The 14,691-nt window shown below is 39.6% G+C and overlaps 1 protein-coding gene across 2 annotated transcripts in view; it reads left to right on the top strand.

The window, feature by feature from the left end:
• Nucleotides 1–14,691, top strand: part of FNDC3A (fibronectin type III domain containing 3A) — a 124,992-nt gene that overhangs the window by 16,350 nt on the left and 93,951 nt on the right. For both annotated transcript variants that reach the window (XM_054058764.1, XM_054058754.1), the window contains exon 2: nucleotides 515–643. In XM_054058764.1, the coding sequence (XP_053914739.1) occupies nucleotides 542–643 (102 nt within the window). In that variant the 5' untranslated portion in view covers nucleotides 515–541. The remainder of the gene's footprint in view (nucleotides 1–514; nucleotides 644–14,691) is intronic.

Raw genomic sequence — 14,691 nt, 5'->3', positions numbered from 1 at the left:
GTTTCTATAATAAGTGTCTCGTTCATTATAATAGTAGAAACAGTGAGTTGGTGATTAAAAAAAGAAAAGAAACTCTCCCTGTTCATAGATCTCGGATGGTTACCAGTTCCATGTAAACAAGAACACTATATTTGTAAGTTCAAAGGCAACTGCTTCTGGGTTTTTTGTTAGGTGTTTTTTTTCCCCAGTAGGCGTTTTGTTAGCAGTGCCTGTCAAACTTGGGCAAAATCTTGGTTTGTAATCAAAAGCTTGAGGATTGATAGCTCCAAGGGTGTACTGCTGCCTCTTCGGAGGTTCAGCCGCTAGAGGGGGTCTAAACTACCTGCTGTATAAACAAGGCTTATACCAACTGGCAAAACACATTTTCAGGTTTATGTGATTGCTCGAATGTTGTGGAAACAGACTTTCTAAAGCTGTCTAATTTATTTATTTTTTTTAAGTGAGCCTAGTTTTTAAGGATAATTGTTCAGAAATATTTATGTAGTTTAACTGTTTGAGTAACTTTTCTTTGCAGGTGATCTTGTGAATTTGTGTACCATCAATGATGGCAGAACATCCACCGTTACTGGATACCACTTCAATTATAAGTAGTGAAATCCCTCTTCTAACTTCCCCTATTGTTAGTGGGGATGGATCACAACAGGTAAGAAATCTTCAGTATCTTTTCTTTTTCCTTCTTCCAACAGCATGATTGACATTGTGCCCTGTAAATGATAAATATTCCAGACAAAGGATTACTTTGTACAGTTTTGGTCATGCATATGTGTTAGAGTATGAGGTAAAGGTCGAACTGGTGCAGAGGAGATAGTTGTAGGAGCATATGAGGAAGAAAGCCTGTCTTGTGAAAGAATATCTTCATAGAAGGATGGGACCCAACAGCTGACAAGTTGTCTGGCCATGCTGGAGTCTTAATTTGGAAGCTGTGTATTTACATTATCGCTTGACCTTGTTAAAGTTAATAAACCTTCCTCATGGTAGAGGTTACCAGCTCAGGCACAATATGTGCTAACAACTGTATGGCCTCTGGACTGACGCTTACAACTGGCTATCTTGAACAGTGGGAATTGCTTTTGTGTGTTAGTGTGTGCCTCAACACTTCAATTTTATTTCATTTTTTTTTAGACAAAACCAGTCAAGGTGATGGAAAAACTTTTTATGGTTTCAGAACACTTGAGGAAAAGTCAGCTCCAGTGAGAAAGAAGTGCTGGCAAAAACGTATGCTTCTCTGTATCTTTAACCTAAGAAGAGTACTTTACCCCTAGATAAGCACAATTCTTCAGCAGCTTCTAATGGGAGAAAATGAGTTAAAAAATAAGTGGTTTGGTGTATTTGAATGGATTGAGAGGTCACTGCCTGTGACAGCAGGGGACTTCAGGAGACTGAACTTGACAATCTAGGGAAATCCCTTCTAGTCTGCTGTTCCCATGTTTGATATTCATGCAGAAGAAATAAATAATTATAAAGAATTAATTTACAGGGTGAAAACAGAGGTGAGTTTTAAAATGAGACTGGAGAATGGATTGCAGCAGTTCATGAGATAAAGTCTGGACTGCACTGAGATCTTCAAAATGTAGGGAAAGCTTAAATACAGAGAAAGTGCTGATAGATCTTTTTTAATAAATGCATGGAGAGTACATTCCAGGAAAAAAAAAATATCCAAACTGGCCTCCTCTTCCAATTCTTCTTTCAATACTGATGGTTAGAAGTAGCAATATGTAACATGCAAGAGGAAAACTGTTATTGTTTCCTTACATGTTCTGCCTTGAAAAGTTCTACTTTAAAGCCTTGCAAACAAATAAAGAATAAAGCGTGTGTCCACAAAATTAAACATACCACCAGCATTTCTTTACTTTGTCCAATTGTGAATATTCGTTCTTTTGACTATTGTTTAAAAGATCTTACAGAACTCTTGAGGTTGGAAGGGACCTCTTTGTGGCCCCTTGCTGGACTCTACACAGTATGTCCATGTCTGTCTTGTACTGGGGAGCCTAGGACTGGACCCAGAACTCCGAATGTCCGCCAGTGCTGGGAATGTGAAAAGATCACCTCTCTTGACCTGCTGGCAATGCTCTTCCTAATGCAACCCAGGACGCTGTTCGCCTTTGACTTGAGGGTACCTTGCTGACTCATGTTCAACTTGTTGTCTGCCATTCCTTTTCTGCAAAGCTGTTTTCCAGCCAGTCAGCCCCCAGTGTGTGCTGGAGCGTGGGATTATTCCTCCTCATGTACAGGACTTTGCATTTCTCTGTTGTGAACTTTGTGAGATTCCTGCTGGCCCGTTTCTTCTTCTTGTCAAGGTCCTTCTGGATGGCAGTGCAGCTGTCTAGTGCTTTAACCACTCCTCCCAACTTTGTATCACTTGCAAACCTTTCGATGCTATGCTCTGTCCCATCATCCAGGTCTTTAAAGAAGATAGTAAACATTAGGTAGATGACTAGGAAGTGGCCTCCTGCTGGGCTTGGTACTGCTGATGACAGCCTTAGGAGCCAGTTTTCAGTCCACCTCCATGCCTACATTCAGTCTGTACTTCATCAGTTTCTGTGTGAGGATGTTATGCAAGACAGTATCAAAAGCCTTCCTAAAGTCATGACAAACAGTATCTACTGCTCTCTGCTTATTCACCAAGCTAGTAATTTCATTGTCGGAGGCCATCCAGGTTTGTCAGGCACGATTTCCCGTTTGTGAATCCATACTGACTACTCCTAATCACCTTTTATCTTTAATGTGTTTGGAAATGGCTTCTAGGAAGACTTGCATACTCATATTCCCAGAGCTGAAGGTGATATTGACTGGCTTGTAGTTCCCTGGATCCTCCTCCTTGCCCTTTTTGAAGATTGCAGTGACATTTGCTTTCTTCCAGTCCTTGGGAACTTCCCCTAATCACTGTGACCTTTCAAAGATAGTTGAGACTGAGTTACTTGTTCTGCCTTCCCCAAAAATAAGACTTATCAAGCTGTGCTGTCAGCTTACTCCATAATAGTGCAAAATTTTTGAGTCAGATATGAACTTAACTGTTCTTTTGGGAGTGCTTTTTCATTAAAATGTTGTCACTCTTTCTCCTGCCACTCAAGATTTAAAACTGGAAAACAGGTGAAGAATTTCTTCAAAGAGATGAATTTGTGGGAGTTTTTGTTAACCTGCTTAAGGGGAAGGTATCGTATATGCTATCAGTGTCCTTTTTTGTTAAAAAACAAACAAACAAACAAACAACAAAACACCTCCACCACAACAATGAAAATGCTGCTCAGTAAGAATACTGTCTAAAGTGGACTTCATAATAGCAGTGTTTATTTATAAAAAGAAGAAAAGAGAATCTTAGAGAACATTAGGCAAATTCTCAGTCATCAGTAAAGTCAGTTTCTTTATTAATTTCATGATAACTAGCAGTTATGCCACAATGTCTACTGTTCGGTGTTTCATGATGTCTGGTCAAAGTAGCGACTTTTGTTTCCTGTCCTTCCTTGACACCTGATACGTGACTTATGAAGAATCTGCAAAGGCATTTGTTCAGTGGCAGAAAACTCCTGGAAACTGCTTTTGCATCTGGTCATTTAGAAGCTATTGCTAAGTACAGAATACTTTATATAACTGAAATGTAAGAAATCCAGAACTGCAGATACTGCTTACTCTGTCAAGGTTGCCCAATTACAACTTAGGGGCACAGAAAGACCAGGGAGGCTATAACTTATAAATATGGGTCTTAAAACTACTTCTTATGGTTGTTTTCTATGGTGTGCTAGTGAAAGGGATATACATTTTCAAAATAAGTGTTGTACAACACATTGCAATTCTGAGCCTTTTTCATATTTTTTTTGAAAATATTTAAACCAGAATATTAGTTCATTGTGTTCCTCTTTTTTTTTATTGTAACTTTGAAGCTACAAGAAGCACGAAGACTTTTGATTTCATGATAGTGTTGCTCAATTTTCTGAAAGTCTCCTGTTTGCTTAGTGACAGTACATATAGTGTAGGGGTTACTTCCCGACAATATAGGAACTGCTTCTCCAGTTTCATAACAGCGTTGTGGTATTGGATTACACGATGTATAACATAATCTGTAGTGCTGACAAAACTTAATCGTGTTCTCACGATCAAAATTATGAGCTATTTTGCCCATGTAAATACATGTTTATGGTTTCCTGTGCTCATAGTGTGCAGGCTGAACTGTAGATATTTTAATTAGTTCTAGCCAGTCCTGACTGAAAAGGATATTGGAAATCTAATAGAAATTTCTTTAGTTAAATATTTTGGCTTATTTTTGGACTTCCTATGTTAGACTAGATAACCGTATCGTAGAACTTGCAAATTTCTGTTCATTTGTGAAACATCTGAGGATATTTTTTAATCAATTCCCGCCTCCTTGTATCTCAGCAGAATTATGATAGTAATTGTGATTTAACATGTATATACTGCATAACTGAGTTACCAAATGGGTATATACCATGTTTCTGGAACAGTTCATATCTTCAAGATAATCTGTTTCAAATACTTGAAATTTTGGCTCGTGGTTTAAATGTGGAATAGCAGTACAAATATTTGAAGATGTTAAGATGGAAGGTCATGTGCTTCAAATAGTGGAAGTGTCTGATCAGGTTAAAGCTGTAACTTTCCACCATGCTTTAAAACAAAACAGTCAATGAAGTTAGAGGAATGCACGTGTTTGGGCAGAAAACACAAGGACCTTAACCTCTGTGGATGTTCATATGCTACTCAAAGCTGGCATGAGAGACTGTCTTGTTCTGTGTCCCACAGAACAAGGGACTGCTGTTAGTTTCGTAGGACAAAACCGGGGAAGAAGAAAAGTAACAAGCAAGCGTGTTAGCTCCTCCCTTTCTTTTAAGCATAAAAGTACTGCTTTTGCACCTTCTCATCACTGCATTTAAGCTGAGTGGGTAATGAACTCCTATCTTGGTAGAAGATCCATAGGAGCTCATAGTAACACTGAGAAGGCATGGTATGACGACAGAAGTGCTTGAGGGTTTTTCATGTAACAATAACTACTGTAGTGAGGTTTTTACTGATTATTCCTGAGGCTGGAGATGAAGTATGTGTTTGATTACGTGAGTCCTGGTTTGGTGAGGGGACGCGAATTGATGATTGAGAGGAAAATGAGGAGGCAAGAGTTTAAACAACTTTCTTTAACAGACTTTTTTTTTTCCTAGTATTAGACTGATGTTAAGTTGTTTTGGAAAGTTTCTGTGGCAGTCAGTGATATTCTGAGACAAGTCAGTAAATTGCTGACACGGGTTTGCAGCAGCCCTGGAGTTCTGCACCCTCTCTGCACCTTCCTACTAGGGCTAGTACTTGCAGAGTGAGATGTCCCTATATTGCCTTAGTGTCCTTTGTTACCCAAAAGGTAGACAGCACTCTCAAAGTAGCCAAATACCATACAACTACATATATATATATATACTGTTAACCGTTTCTTTTTCTTTGGGGAATGGAACATGTAATGTTTGACCTTCAGTCAGCTTTATTTCTCAGAAAGGTGTACTGACAGAGTAATACTTCTAGCTTGGAAGCTGTTGCTTATCCTCCAAACTTTGTGTAGAAGCTTAGGTGCTTAGTGGGATTTCCAAAAATCCTGCTGTCTGTGTATATGTGTGTGTCTCTGTGTTTGTGTGTGTATATATATATATGTAGTATATGTCTGTGTGTGTATGTATATGTAAATGTAATTTGGGGTGTGTGTGTGTGTATATATATATATACACCCCCCCCCAAATTACATTTACATATACATACACACATACATATATATACATATATATATACACACACACGCTTTGTTTTGAGTTTAAGTGCGAAATACTTGAATTGAAATAGATAATTAGCTCTAAATCTAAAGGTTAGTCTTTCTAAAATGAATTTCTTCTTTTAATATTAAAACTTGTCCTAAAGTTATTAACCTGTTACCATAGGAGGAAGTCTTCAGTCAGCAGAGTGATAGATGGCTATAAAACCAAACTAAATAATTCTGAGAATACCCTTTTTTGGCTTTCAGATTGTTTACATATGTGGAGTCACAGCAGAAATAGAATGGTGAAGATGTAAACTGGGTTACTAAATGCTTTTCCTCAGTTTTAGTTCTGACGTTTGTGTTTCTGAAAAGCATATGGTACATTACCAAGTTCCAGCCTGCTGCTTTTTTTCTTTTTGCCTTGCTGCTGGAAATCAAGCCTAGAACTGCATATGTTTCATGATCGTCTTGACAAGAAAAAAAAAACTGTGTTAAAAGTTGTTTAACAACATACACTGCTATAGCTGTTCTCTCTGTTTTCCTCAGTGTGCTGCTTTCCTTTCTTTTATCTGTGCTTTTATTATATTTATTTATTTTACAGAGTACATGCATGGCTGCTTCTGTCTTTTCTTTTGGTTGGGTGAGGTGGTTTTGTGTGTTTTGTTTGTTTAAGGTTTGGTATCTGTGTTTGGGTTTGGGGTTTTTGGTTTTTTTACTTTCCCTGTGACTGTTGAATTAGAAGATACATCTAACTTTTCTTTTTCAACATTCATTAAAGATTGGTTAAGTTAGCAATTATTCTTCCATCCTTCAGTAACTTCATAGCATTGAAGCTGACTAGAACTGTGGTTCTCTGGAACTATTGGAACTCTTCCGCATGTTATGCTGCAGTGCCAGCTTACAGAAGCTGATAGCAAGCTGTACTTTTTTCCAGGACTGATTAGTACTTTTGTGTAGCAGCCGTCACTGGAAGATACATAATCAAACTTACATGGGACATTCTGTGTACAAAAAATCTATTCCTTAAAAAATTTTAACTAGTTGATGATTGTGATTTCTAAAAAACACCAACACAAAAACAAAGCTATGAGGATGAGAGTTTTGATGCTTTGAGGTTATTAAGTCCTTTTTGTATCTGGGTTAGTCATTTCATGTTCAGGAAGAATGACGTTTTTTCTTATTTTAGTGGATTTTTTTTTTTTGCATTTGAGATCAGAATTTAATTTATTTAAACTGTATTCTTGATTGCAGTTCTCATTGAAAATTTGCTTTATGTTCCTTAAAAGCAGCCATCATCCTCAGCACAGAGTAAGGATTAAAAATTCTTTAGTGTATAGTTATGTATGAATACTATGCTGCTTTTGGTTAGCAGAAAGCAGCATCAGATTTATTGCAGAAGTTATACTAGCATCCAAATGCATTTATTTTAATGTTTACTGACTGAAAATAAATGCAGAAACAAGAGTGAAGGCTGTGTAGTTCATAGCCTTTCCTACTTGTATTCAGTATGAAAATTCATGGAATGAAGTATCCTCATAAAACTTCTCTGAGTAGTCCTCCTCTTTCTCTCTATAACGTCTGTTTTCATTTGCGTGGTATGAATCCCAGATTAATTTTGGTCTGTGATACAGTAGATTCCTCCCAAGATACTTGAGGCAAGATTTCCCCAGTTGAATGAATCTCTTCAGAAACTGACATTTCAGAGAATTAGGTGACATATGAAAATCGAATCTTAAGTCAGTTAGTCACTGTAGGTTGCTAATATAGTCAGTGGGGAGAAATAAGCGTGTCAGAAAGATGATACCTTTCACGTTTTAGGAAAGTGACTAAATATCTCTATACTTTCTTTTTTTCGTGAGATGAGGAGGTGGAAGCTGCCTGGATCTGTAAGCACTGAGGTAGCCCAATTCCTCTCTGCAGTCTGTTGCAAATAGGCCCAGTTCCTGAGTCTGCATGCTCCTCTGTCAGTGAGGCTTGGAAGGCTACGTTATGTCCAAGTAGTGTCCTGGACTTAGGCATGTTCCTCAGTCCCCTTCTCTGTGCCATGGGACATTTAATGTCCAGTGAGCCAGGACCCGAATGCCGCAGTCCAAGACCGGAGAAGTCACCCTTATTTCTCACATACATTTTCTCTGAAGACAGCGTCTCTAAGTTGTGACAAAAATGGTGGTTGATGAGAATCATAGAATCATAGAATGACTAGGTTGGAAGGGACCGACTGGGTCATCGAGTCCTCCAACCATTCCTAACACTCCCTAAACCGTGTCCCTCAGCACCTCGTCCACCCGTCCCTTAAACACCTCCAGGGAAGGCGACTCAACCACCTCCCTGGGCAGCCTATTCCAGTGCCCAGTGACCCTTTCCATGAAAAATTTTTTTCCTGATGTCCAGCCTGAACTTCCCCTGGCAGAGCTTGAGGCCATTCCCCCTTGTCCTGTCCCCTGTCAGTTGGGAGAAAAGGCCAGCTCCCTCCTCTCCAAAACCTCCTTTCAGGTAGTTGTAGAGAGCAATAAGGTCTCCCCTCAGCATCCTCTTCTCCAGGCTAAACAACCCCAGCTCTCTCAGCTGCTCCTCATAAGACTTGTTCTCCAGCCCCCTCACCAGCTTTGTTGCTCTTCTCTGGACACGCTCCAGACTCTCAACATCCTTCTTGTGGTGAGGGGCCCAGAACTGAACATAGTACTCAAGGTGCGGTCTCACCAGTGCCGAGTACAGAGGGAGAATAATCTCCCTGGACCTGCTGGTCACACCGTTTCTGATACAAGCCAAGATGCCATTGGCCTTCTTGGCCACCTGGGCACATTGCTGGCTCATGTTCAGTCAGCTGTCAACCAACACACCCTGGTCCTTCTCCTCTAGGCAGCTTTCTAGCCAGACTTCTTCTAGTCTGTAGCACTGCATAGGGTTGTTGTGCCCCAAGTGCAGGACCCGGCATTTGGCCTTGTTAAACCTCATCCCATTGGTCTCAGCCCAGAAGTCCAGCCTGTTCAGATCCCTTTGCAGAGCCTCCCTACCCTCCAGCAGATCCACGCTTCTGCAAACTTGCTGAGGGTGCACTCAATGCCTTCATTCAGGTGATTGATAAAGACATTGAACAGAGCTGGACCCAGTACTGAGCCCTGAGGAACCCCATTTGTAACTGACCTCCAGCTGGAGTTAACTCCATTGACCACCACTCTCTGGGCCCGGCCATCCAACCAGTTTTCAACCCAGGAGAGTGTGCGCCTGTCCAGGCCAGAGGCAGACAGTTTCTGAAGCAGAATGCTGTGAGAAACTGTGTCAAAGGCTTTACTGAAGTCCAAGAAGACTACATCCACAGCCTTTCCCCCATCCAGTAGTTGAGTGATTTTGTCATAGAAGGCGATCAGGTTAGTTTGGCAAGAGCTGCCTTTCATGAACCCATGTTGACTGGGCCTGATCACCCAGCTGTCTTGCATGTGCTTCATGATAGCACTCAAGATCACCTGTTCCATGACTTTCCCTGGCACTGAGGTCAGACTGACAGGCCTGTAGTTCCCTGGATCCTCTCTGCAACCTTTCTTGTAGAGAAGCCTGTCATGAGCTGGCAATGCGCACTCACAGCCCAGGAGGCCGTGTCCTGGCCTGCATCAAAAGAAGGGTGGCCAGCAGGGTGAGGGAAGTGATTCTGCCCCTGTTCCTCTCCTGTGAGACCTCATCTGAAGTATTGTATCTGCTTCTGCAATCCTCAACATAAGAAAGATATGGAGTTGTTGGAACGGGTCCAGAGGAGGGCTACAAAGATGATCAGAGAGTTTGAGCACTTCCCCTACAAGGACAGACTGAGAGAGTTGGGGTTGTTCAGCCTGGAGGAGAGAAGGCTCAGAGGAGACCTTATAGCGTCCTTCCAGTACCTGAAGGGGCTACAAGAAAGCTGGAGAGGGGCTTTTTTACAAATCCTTGTAGTGATAGGACAAGGGGGAGTGGGTATAAACTGGAGATGGGCAGATTTAGGCTAGACATAAGGAGGAATTTCTTCACCATGAGAGTGGTGAGGCACTGGCACAGGCTGCCCAGGGAAGCTACCATCCCTGGAGGTGTTGAAGGCCAGGCTGGATGGGGCCTTGGTCAGCCTGGTCTGGTGGGAGGTGTCCTTGCCCATGGCAGGAGGTTGGAACTGGATGATCTTTAAGGTCCCTTCCAACCCAAACCTTTCTGTGATTCTATGTAACAGCTTTGCAAACTTGTAATTTTAACTACAGAAACTCCACTCTCAAAATATAAGAGAATTACATGCTTTGCAAACAAGTAATTTGAAGTAAATCCCCTGCTAGGTGCAGCCTGGTTTTTGACCCCAGTAATTGAGAGGTTTCCTTATTTATAACTGGGCAAAGTGTGTCTAACAGTCTGCACATTGCAGAATTATACACTTTATGGAGCAGCCAGAATACATCCTCCAGGAAGACAGAGACTCAAATTCACACACCATAGCAAGAATAGCCCTTGGCTCTAATTTTTCTCCCTTTTCTTTTGGAAGCAGACAAGAAAGTATATGAGAAAGAGTTGAGTTTATAGATATTTCTGCCACCAAACCTTTGGTCCACTACTGACTCAGCCTTCCCAACCCGATCAAATTGAGGATGTAGCCTTTAATTTCTCTTCCAGCTCAGGTTCATGTTGTCACATGGTGTTTTGACATACAGTGATATCGGGACTTGCACAAAGCTGGATGTACAGAGAACATAGGGGGGGCGGGGGGGGGGGGGGGGGGGGGAAGAAGACTTTAGAGCCACTATTGAAACTCTTGGCATTCTAATTTTTCTTTTTTTTTTTTTTTTTTTAATGAAATGCTATTTGGAATAACTAGGAAATAAAGTTCTTCCTTTGGCACTTCCTTTTTTGTGGTGTTTAAGGTAGAACTGTTAAAGAACCATCCATCAGTCTTAAGTATTATGGGCTTTTAATTGCTATATCACGGAGCAAGAATCTGAGGAGTCGGAAGCGATCTTGGGAAATGTAAAATTCTCTTTTAGTCTATATACTTTATAAACCAATGGCTTATATGTTTCTTAGATCTTCTATACTCTTCAGAAACCTAATGTCCAAATTCAGTTGCAGCTTCTTTATTTGTATTTTTCTCTTCATTGTTACAATTAAATTGCAGGAAGGGATATTTAATTAATTTTTTTGAAGGATATTTATTACAAATTTTGATTTGAGTTGTTCTTCAGCAGAGCTCTTTAAAAAATGAGAAGGTAGTATCTCTTTCTCCCATCTATTACTTCAGCCCTTGAATCAACTATAGAAATTACAGAGTGCCCCATGCTTGGTGAAGATGTCCATCAGTAACCTGCTGTTCATGCCTCCTTCTGGTGGTAGGGGAGAGAAACGGTGTCTGTCCTGCTTGCTGTGTCCTCCTCTTGTACTTCAGAAGGGTGAAGGAAATCAGGATTGAATGGGCTCAGCCTACAGAGGAGGAATCAATTGTAGCTTTATAACGTTTCTGAAATAATGTGTTCAGCTCTTAGGCCAAAGGTTGATCGTGGCCGCTCTGTAAGTTCTTCACAACAGATTCAGAGAGACTGGGAGAAGGCAGTCTTCAGAAGTTTGTTGTTGGGGGTTTCTTTTTGCACAGGGTAACACCAAGTAATAGCTATTTGACATAAAAGTCTTTTAAATGGCAACTGCTGGTACAGCTTGTAGTCAAAGCATGGGAATTGCAAAGTACGAAGTACAGCTGCAAAGTATCTTCAGTTTTGATGCTCTATTATTTCATTTGCAAGGGTGTTTTGATTCAACAAGTGTTGTGAAGAAGCCAGAATTATTACAGGAAGAGAAGATAATTTTTTGAATTTATTTAAATACAATATCTAAAAAATGTTGAGAATCAGATCAAAAACTCATGAAAGTGCTGGACTGTCTTTGCATAATGCCACATGTAGCACTTTACAGCAATTTTAGTTTTTTATATATTTTTTTTCCTCTTTTAAAGGTCAGGTTTTTGATTTTCCTATATATAGTAGCATCTTAATCAACTAGGGGTTTGGAGTTTTGTAACTGTAATTTTCGGTTCAGTTTTTGTTAAATGACTTAGTTTTCACAAATTAAATTGTCTGTCTTCTACTTTTCAGTGCATTTAGGTGGAACTTAAATGAAAGTTTACTTCCTGATTCTGTTTTGGACCATTGCAAATATGTGGGTTGATCAGGGAAAGCGCCTGCTGAGGGGACTGACCCCTGCAGAGTATTAGCTGAAAGCTTAGCCCTTGCTACTGCTTTGCTGTGCAGTGTAAGCTCTGTCTCTCATCCAGTTTTGCTTAGCATTGTGAAGCTGAAATCTTGTGGACTCCAAACAGCAAATGAGAAGAATATGAAATAAGAATAACCGGATTTGAAATTTTCCAGTTTTTATTTATAGAGGTTGATATGTCATAACCACTAGCCAGGACCAGATGCCTCAGAAAGTTCCAGAGTTCAGTGACTGCTCCTAACACTGCTTCCTTCTAATTCCCTGTAAACAAGGATTACCCTAACAGTTTGAAGCACAAATGTTTGTCTCTTGATTATCCAGATTCTTTGAATTGCTTCTATTACCCTTATGTTTCTGCTTTAACTGATTTACGGATAAAATAGTGGGATTATTTTTAATAGCTAATTTTTTGTGCACTATCTGCTAACCGCAGACTGTGTCAATGCTAATGAAACAGATTGGGTTTCCTGTAAATGTGACAAATAAAACTTCGCTAAGCCAAGCTGTGAGAATTGAGAATGCAAAAGAGAAGAGGCAAAGCAGAAACAAATAGATCATAATTGTAAGTATTTCTCAATAACAAGGAATGAGACAGACACACTTACAGACCATTTACACTGATTGATGCTGTTGTACAGAGACACTAGCAAGCCTTGAACATTTGTCTGTGACGTTAGATGCAGATTTTAATGTTTATCTTTTACTAATTCTTCTCAGAAAACTTTATATTTTTACAAAACAAGGCTCCAAACCATCTTCTTCCTCTGACACTGATCAGCCTTCTGCTGATCATCTTTTGCAATAAGAGAAAGTGGAAAACACATGAGTGCAATAAGAATTTTTTCAATTTTTTTCATAAATCAATTTATTTGCTAGAATAAAAAAAAATCACCAGTTCTCTGTTCTTTTTAACCTGCCTTTCTACAAAAAGGTAGTGAAAGCTCATTGAAATCTATAGTTTTTGAATGCCACAAAACAGTCTAGTCATCTTTTGAACCTCCCTGCTTCCAGTTGCTTCTAGGAATATTCTGACATCTTAGCATGTTCAGTGGCAGTGACAGTATCTTGTAGCAGTGGCTAAGGATGAAACATTTGCTGATTTTATTATGTCAGGTGCCTTTTAGAAAAATAATGCAGAATTGCATGCTCTCTCCTCTGAAAATGTACATAGGCCTTAGAAGTGTGCTACTGAAAAGAAGGCTTCTTCGTCTCACTTAGTTCAGGATGTGCTGCTACTACCTGCGTGAACAGAAATAGTTTGGATCGCACTTGGTTTTTCAAAATCCCAAACACGTAAATTGTTACTGCAACCCATTATGTAATATTTAGTTAATTCCATTAGGATTTCCTACCTAGTTCCTGAAAACCAAGATTTGTTAAGGGCTTTTGCTACGCAGATCTATTCTTCATTAGGAAAGCGTTAATATCCATATATGGAGCAGTTAGATCCCTCTGAATTATCAGTTAGTAATAGAAGGTGCTAGGGTAGAGAGTTGTGTAGCCTTCAGAAACCTGTAAATTGGAATTTGCTCAAATGAACTTGGTGGTAAAGAGAAGATTCTAGAACATGTTAAAAGTGTTGCATTGTGTTACTTGGACAAAGATCAATGTCTATAGGGCACATAAATAATGATGAGAAGCCTATTTTCTCGTCATTCATACTAAAACCAGAAGATAATTTAAGGTAAAAAAAGAAACTTCTACCATTACTTTTCCTTACAGATAGCACAGAAATGTTGTAAGCTTGTTTGCTGTGGTATGGGATAGTACAGAGATCAACCTAAAGATTTCAGAACTGTTTGTTGCTTACTAGCCAACATAAATTGGGAGGGAGGAAGTCTTTAGGAAATCTAGAAGAATATGGAGATAGAAAATTCTTCTTCTTTCATTAGTTCAAAATAACTCTCTTCACAACCATGAAATTCTGAAATTGTTTTAAATTGCCGAAGCCTTAAGACAGTGTTTTACTTCAGCATTTATTACTGATGTGTCAGCTGTTCCAATATGATTCCATCTGGCAATTCCTGTGCTGCTAATGAATTATAACACAAGTCTTGCAGTGTTCTTTGATCAAGAGCTTCTAGGGACATACAAATACTGTGTGCTAGTCCTGCAAACAGAGGAAACTGGCCTAGGTGAAATGACAGATCCACAAATCCATGTAAGCACCATAACAGAGTTCATGTCTTGAGTCCATGTCCAGTCTTCACTATTCACTGGGCCACAGTCTGTGGAGCCAACCTAGATGTAATGATTTTCCTTGCAACAAAAGACATAGATGGAAAACCAGCCACTTTGACAACTAACTGTTTTCAATAATGAAATCGTACCGGATATGAATAACTAATACCTTGAGCCCAGCAAGCTTTTACTGGGTAAAAAATTTCATGCTGATCAAACGTTAGGAATATAACTTGAAATTAAATTAGCAGAAAGTTACTTTTCTGTAGGTAGGCTGTAGGATTTTTTTTTTTACTTTATGTAAAAGTGTATATATGAACACTTGCTTGTTACCTTTGAAGACATTACTGTCCTAGTAATTTTTTAAATTTTTTTATACTTCAGAACACATTTAATCAGTAATCTCATATTGTCATGTTCCACATACCAAGTTGTTACAAAGGAGTTTAATCAAAACGATGCATGTGTGGAATTTGAAGTAATTTCTCCCAAGAAGAGAGGGATGCATGTTTTGCCCTATGTAGCTGTCTATCCTTAGGTGAGGGTATGCCAGTGGGTCCCTC

This window comes from Cuculus canorus, chromosome 1 (assembly GCF_017976375.1).
Source record: "Cuculus canorus isolate bCucCan1 chromosome 1, bCucCan1.pri, whole genome shotgun sequence".
In the NCBI taxonomy this organism is placed as follows: domain Eukaryota; kingdom Metazoa; phylum Chordata; class Aves; order Cuculiformes; family Cuculidae; genus Cuculus; species Cuculus canorus.
This window is presented reverse-complemented; position numbering and strand designations above follow the sequence as displayed.